Source organism: Aegilops tauschii, chromosome 6 (assembly GCF_002575655.3).
Source record: "Aegilops tauschii subsp. strangulata cultivar AL8/78 chromosome 6, Aet v6.0, whole genome shotgun sequence".
Lineage (NCBI taxonomy): Eukaryota > Viridiplantae > Streptophyta > Magnoliopsida > Poales > Poaceae > Aegilops > Aegilops tauschii.
The window spans coordinates 332,285,106-332,291,105 of NC_053040.3; the positions used below are offsets into that span (position 1 = coordinate 332,285,106).

At 47.0% G+C, this 6,000-nt stretch overlaps 1 protein-coding gene across 1 annotated transcript; it reads left to right on the forward strand.

Annotated features, from left to right (window-relative positions):
- The first annotated feature begins 3,304 nt into the window (after positions 1–3,304).
- Positions 3,305–4,242, forward strand: LOC141026067 (uncharacterized). Its single transcript, XM_073502022.1, has 2 exons — positions 3,305–3,524; positions 3,791–4,242. Exons 1-2 carry the CDS (start codon positions 3,305–3,307, stop codon positions 4,240–4,242), a joined length of 672 nt encoding a protein of 223 aa, XP_073358123.1.
- The last annotated feature ends 1,758 nt before the right edge of the window (positions 4,243–6,000 follow it).

Consider the following 6,000-nt stretch of genomic DNA (forward strand, 5'->3'; position numbering starts at 1 on the left):
GGCGGCCTGGGCTCGGCCCAGCGCGGGCGCGCGCGCAGTTTTTTTTAAAACGTTCCGCGGAAAATAATTCACAGAAAAATAAATAAAAGTCGGAAAAATATAAAATAAATTTTCCCCGTCTAGTTAGAAAATCTAGAATAGGGTGAACATTGTTTTAACACAAAATAAATATTTTGAAAACATGCAATATTTTTAATGCAATAAAAATAGCAAATAAAATCCAAAATTAATTCCAATAAATTATTTTAACATTTTTTTCCTCCAGTATTTCAATTGTTTTGGAGAAGTCATATTTTCTCCTCTCGTTTATTTTTAGAATGAAATATTATTCCGGAGAGAAATAGTTAAAACCAAAATCCTCGTCTTAATATTTGATGAAAATCAAATATGAAAATTCGAGAAAAATCCCCAACTCTCTCCGAGGGTCCTTGAGTTGCTTAGGATTTATCGAGGATTTGTCAATAAAACATGCTATGCAATGATGATCTATGTATAACATACCAAATTGAAAATTTGGGATGTTACAATGACGATGATTCCCCCTCCGGGAGGGAAGTTCCCCTGGCGGAATCGCTCCACTGGAGGGCAAAAGGGCTCCTGCCCCTCGGCGCTCCATCTCGAAATTCCTCTCCTTATTTTTTCTAGGTCAAAATGACCTATATACCAAAAGATGGGCACCGGAGGTGGGCCTGGGTGAGCACAACCCACCAGGGCGCGTCTGGGCTCCCTGGCGCGCCCAGGTGGGTTATGCCCACCTGGTGGGCCCCCTCTGGTAGTTTTTGCTCCAATATTCCTCAAATATTCCATAAAAAATCCTCGTGAAGTTTCAGCTTGTTTGGAGTTGTGCAGAATAGGTGGCTTGACGTAGCTTTTCCAGGTCCAGATTTCCAGCTGCCAGAATTCTCCCTCTTGGTGTATACCTTGCATATTATGAGAGAAAAGGCATCAGAATTACTTCAAAAAGCATTATTATGGATAAAAACATCATAAATAACAGTAAGAAAACATGATACAAAATGGACGTATGAACTCCCCCAAGCTTAGACCTCACTTTTCCTCAAGAGAAAACCGAAATCGAAAAACATGTCCACATGCTTAGGGAGAGAGGTGTCGATAAAAACAAAATACAGACATAGAAGCATCATGTAGATTATTATAACAGCAACAAAATTAAACATAAGACTTTTATCATAGAACTTATATCATATACTTCTCATGAATAAGTAACACTTCATCACCCAATTGAAGTATAAAGCCAAAACTCTATTAACAACCAACAAACTATGTTCTCAGTCAACTTTGCAACTACAATTCATCATCTTTTCAGGAAGGGTCATGTATCGGAGCCTTTAGGCAAGTCCACATACTGAACCATCATATAGTCTTCTATGATTGCTAACACTCACCGCGTGCACATGAGCAAAACGTTTCAACCAGACACATAGAAAGATAGGGGCTTATAGTTTCGCCTCCCAACGAATTCACCTCAAGGGTGATGTCAACAATAATAACTCATGCTATCTATATTCAACTATACATATGTGCCTAGATCTTTCCTCACCACATGATGCTTGCCAAAGGAGAAAAATAAAAAGGAATAGAGAGAAAACTTTTGACTCTTTGCATAAAAGTAAATACATAAAAGTAAAAGATAGGCCCTTCGCAGAGGGAAGCAGAGGTTGCCATGCGCTTATTTGTTTGTATGCTCAACCCCTTAGTGCAAAAGAACGTCATGTTGCATTGCCCATTGTGATAGCGACCTTTATTATGCAGTCTGTCGCTTTTATTCTTCACCATCACAAGTTCGTGCAACGCTCAATTTTCTCTAATACTAAATGATCTCACACATTTAGAAGCAATTTTTATTGCCTTTTTGCACCGATGACAACTTACTTGAGGGATCTTACTCAATCCCTAGGTAGGTATGGTGGACACTTGAAAATAAGATTTGGGTTTAAGGGTTTTTGGATGCACAAGTAGTATCTCTACTTAGTGCGGAATTTTTTGCTAGCAAAGATTGGGGCAAGCACCACATGTTAAAGGATCCATGACAATATGACTTCTATGTGAATATAAACAAACATAAACCATTAAGTTGTCTTCCTTGTCCAATGTCAACAATTTTGGCATATAATATTTTGATGAGGGCTCACAATCACAAAAGATTTCTAGGATAGTATACTTATATGTGAATCTTCTCTTCCCTTATTAATTCTTTCATGAGTTGCATCATTGGCTAATGCTATGTTTGTCAATCTCTAAGAAAATTTTCTACTTATACTTTTCCTTATGTGGTGTCATCACCTACCATAAGATTAGTAGATGATCTTCTTGATTTATTTCCTTTCCTTTTATTTATATCTTTTATTTTTTTCTTCCTTATTTCTTTTCTTTTATTTGGAACATGAAAGTAAAGAAAGAAAAAACTCAAACCAAACTTTATTATATATCTTGCACACGATTACAAGGATAGATCACTAAGCAAATTCTCAAAGAAGAAAGGATCGAACTAAACTTTTATTCATCTAAAGCAAAAGATCAAACTGAAATAAGTAAAGGCAAAAAGATAGTGGGATGATATGATACCGGGGCACCTCCCCCAAGCTTGGCGGAAGCCAGGGGAGTGCCCATACCCGATACTCAATTCTCTTTTGGTGGTGAAGAAGATGATGGTAGTGATGAAGAAGAGATCTTGTCCTCGGATTTCCATGGCAGTGGTCCACCATCATAAGAGGAGGAGTGAGTCTCACGGGTCCTGCAACTATCAACCAAACTCATACCTTTAAACCTCGCCTCATATTGAAAGACTTGGTTTCGGAGACCATATATCTGGCTTTGAAGGAAGTTGATTTGCTCGTTGAGGGTGAAGACGATGTCCTTCAAGGGCTTGCCATCCACCTTGAGATCACGGGAGAGGTCCGTGATCATGAGGTGATTGGCATTGAGTCCACGCTCCACCATCCCCTTGCAGCGGAAGACATCTTGTCCCATGGCTTCAAGCCTGGCCTCCACGGTGTCCGTCCCCTTGGGACATGGCACATCGTGAAGGTGAAGCACCCCCTCATGCATCTAGATGACCTGAGGGTGCTGCACCACCTCCCACAAATATTGGTTGATGACGTTCTTGAAGAACTTATCCTTGGAGGAGCTTGAAGAGGCCATGGTAGATGGGATCTGACAGAACAGCAAGGAAAAGAAAACAGAGGATTTCTCCGTGATGCGGTGATTAACAGGTTCGGGGGGTATATAAAGATTTTTTATCTTGGGGGACAAGCAAACTATTGAAAAACGGAGTCCGGAAGCTATGGACGCCGACAAGGTGGCGGCCGTCGCGGCCTGGCCGACACCGCACTCACCACGAGCTCTCCGTGGCTTCCTGGGCCTCGCGGGTTACTACCGGAAATTTATCCGGGAGTTCGGCATCATCGCGTCCCCGCTCACGCGCCTGCTGCGTTCCGACGCCTTTGCCTGGGATGCAGAGGCGACAGAGGCGTTTGAGGCTCTCAAGGGGGCCCTCATGACGGGTCCCGTCTCCAGATGCCTGACTTTGACCGCCGTTCATCATGGATCACGACGCCTCCAATGTGGGGTTCGGCGCCGTCCTTCATCAGGGCGACGGACCGCTCGCGTTCTTCAGCCGGCCTTTTGCCACGCGCCATCTTAAGCTCGCGACTATGAGAGGGAGCTCATTGGCTTGGTGTGGGACATGCGCTACTAGCAGCCCTATCTTTGGGGCCGGTCGTTCCGGATTCGCCCGGATCATTACAGCCTCAAGTTCTTATTGGACCAGAGGCTGTCTACCATGCCGCAGAGTGGATCAGCAAGCTCTTTGGCTTCGACTTCACCGTCGAGTATCGTCCGGGCTGCCTTAACACCGTGGCCGACGCCCTCTCCCGCCGCGACGCCGACCACGACGCAGCCGTCGACGACTCTGATGGGGCGGCACTCTGCATCCACTTGGGGCCCTCCTTCGCTCTCTTTGCCGACATCCGCAGGGCCACCGCGGACACGCTGGATGCTCAGCTCCTTCGGCAGCGCCTTCATGCCGGCGACCTGGAGGAGCCGTGGCGCCTAGGGGATGGCTTGCTCCTGCATAGGCGCCTTTTATTCGTGCCGGACCACGGCGACCTCCGTCACCAGGTTCTGCTGCTGGCACACTCGGCCGGCCACGAGGGTGTGCAGAAGACCCTCCACCGTCTCCGCGCTGACTTCTACATCCCCGGTGATCGAGCCCAGGTCTGAGACTGAGTGCGGTCTTGTGTAACGTGCCAGCACAAGAAGACGAAGACACTGCGGCCGGCTGGTCTGCTACAACCCTTGAAGGTGCCCTCTCAGGTCTGGGCTGATATCTCCATGGACTTCATCGAGGGCCTCCCCAAGGTGAGCGGCAAGTCCGTCATCCTCACGGTGGTCGACCGCTTCTCCAAGTACGCGCACTTCATCACGCTCGGCCATCCCCAGACTGCCGCATCCATGGCTCGTGCCTTCTTCGAAGGCATCGTCCGCCTCCACGGGTTTCCCTCTTTGATCGTCAGCGACCGGGACCCGGTGTTCATGGGGCATGTATGGCGTGATCTCTTCCGGATGGCGGGCGTGAAGCTCCGCCTGAGCACGGCCTTCCATCCTCAGACGGACGGCCAATCCGAGGTGGTCAATAAGGTGATTGCCATGTATTTTCGTTGTGTCACAGGTGATCATCCTCGTGCTTGGGTGGACTGGCTCGTATGGGCGGAGTACTGCTACAACACCTCTTATCACTCCGCCCTGCGCGCCACGCCGTTCAATGTGGTCTACGGCCGACCGCCCCCGCCCATCCTGCCGGTTGACCCGGAGACGGCTCGGACGGAGGCGGCGGGCGATCTTCTTCGTGGCCACGACAAGATGCTTGCGGAGTTACGGCAATGCCTCATTCAGGCCCAGCAGCTGGACAAGCACTACTACGACGGCCACCACCGCGAGGCGGAGTTTGCGGTGGGCGATTGGGTGTGGCTGCGTCTTCTTCACCGCTCTACGCAGTCCCTTGACCCGCGCGCGAAGCGCAAGCTGGGCCCTCGCTACGCCTGGCCATTTTCCATGCTAGAGCGCATCGGGAAGGTGGCCTACCGCCTTCAGCTTCCGGCAGGTGCTCGCATCCATGACGTCTTCCATGTGGGGCTGCTGAAGCCCTTCCGTGGGAGCCACCAGTGGCCACGCCAGCGCTTCCTCCGACCTCCGACTGGTGCTGAAGGAAATATGCCCTAGAGGCAATAATAAAGTTGTTACTTTATATTTCCTTATATCATGATAAATGTTTATTATTCATGCTAGAATTGTATTAACCGGAAACTTGATACATGTGTGGATACATAGACAAAACACCGTGTCCCTAGTAAGCATCTACTAGACTAGCTCGTTAATCAAAGATTGTTAAGTTTCCTAACCATAGACATGTGTTGTCATTTGATGAACGGGATCACATCATTAGGAGCATGATGTGATGGACAACTCCCATCCGTTAGCTTAGCATAATGATCGTTCAATTTTATTGCTATAGCTTTCTTCATGTCATATACGTATTCCTTTGACTATGAGATTTTGCAACGTAACTGGGTGATTATAAAGATGCTCTATAGGTATTTCCGAAGGTGTTTGTTGGGTTGGCATAGATCGACATTAGGATTTGTTACTCCGAGTATCAGAGAGGTATCTTTGGGCCCTCTCGGTAATGCACATCATAATAAGCCTTGCGGCAACCTGACTAATAAGTTAGTTGCGGGATGATGCATTATGGAACGAGTAAAGAGACTTGCCGGTAACGAGATTGAACTAGGTATGAAGATACTGACGATCGAATCTCGGGCAAGTAATATACCGATGAAAAAGGGAATAACGTATGTTGTCATTGCGGTTTGACCGATAAAGATCTTCGTAGAATATGTAGGAACCAATATGAGCATCCAGGTTCCGCTGTTGGTTATTGACCGAAGATGTGTCTTGGTCATGTCTACATAGTTCTCGAAC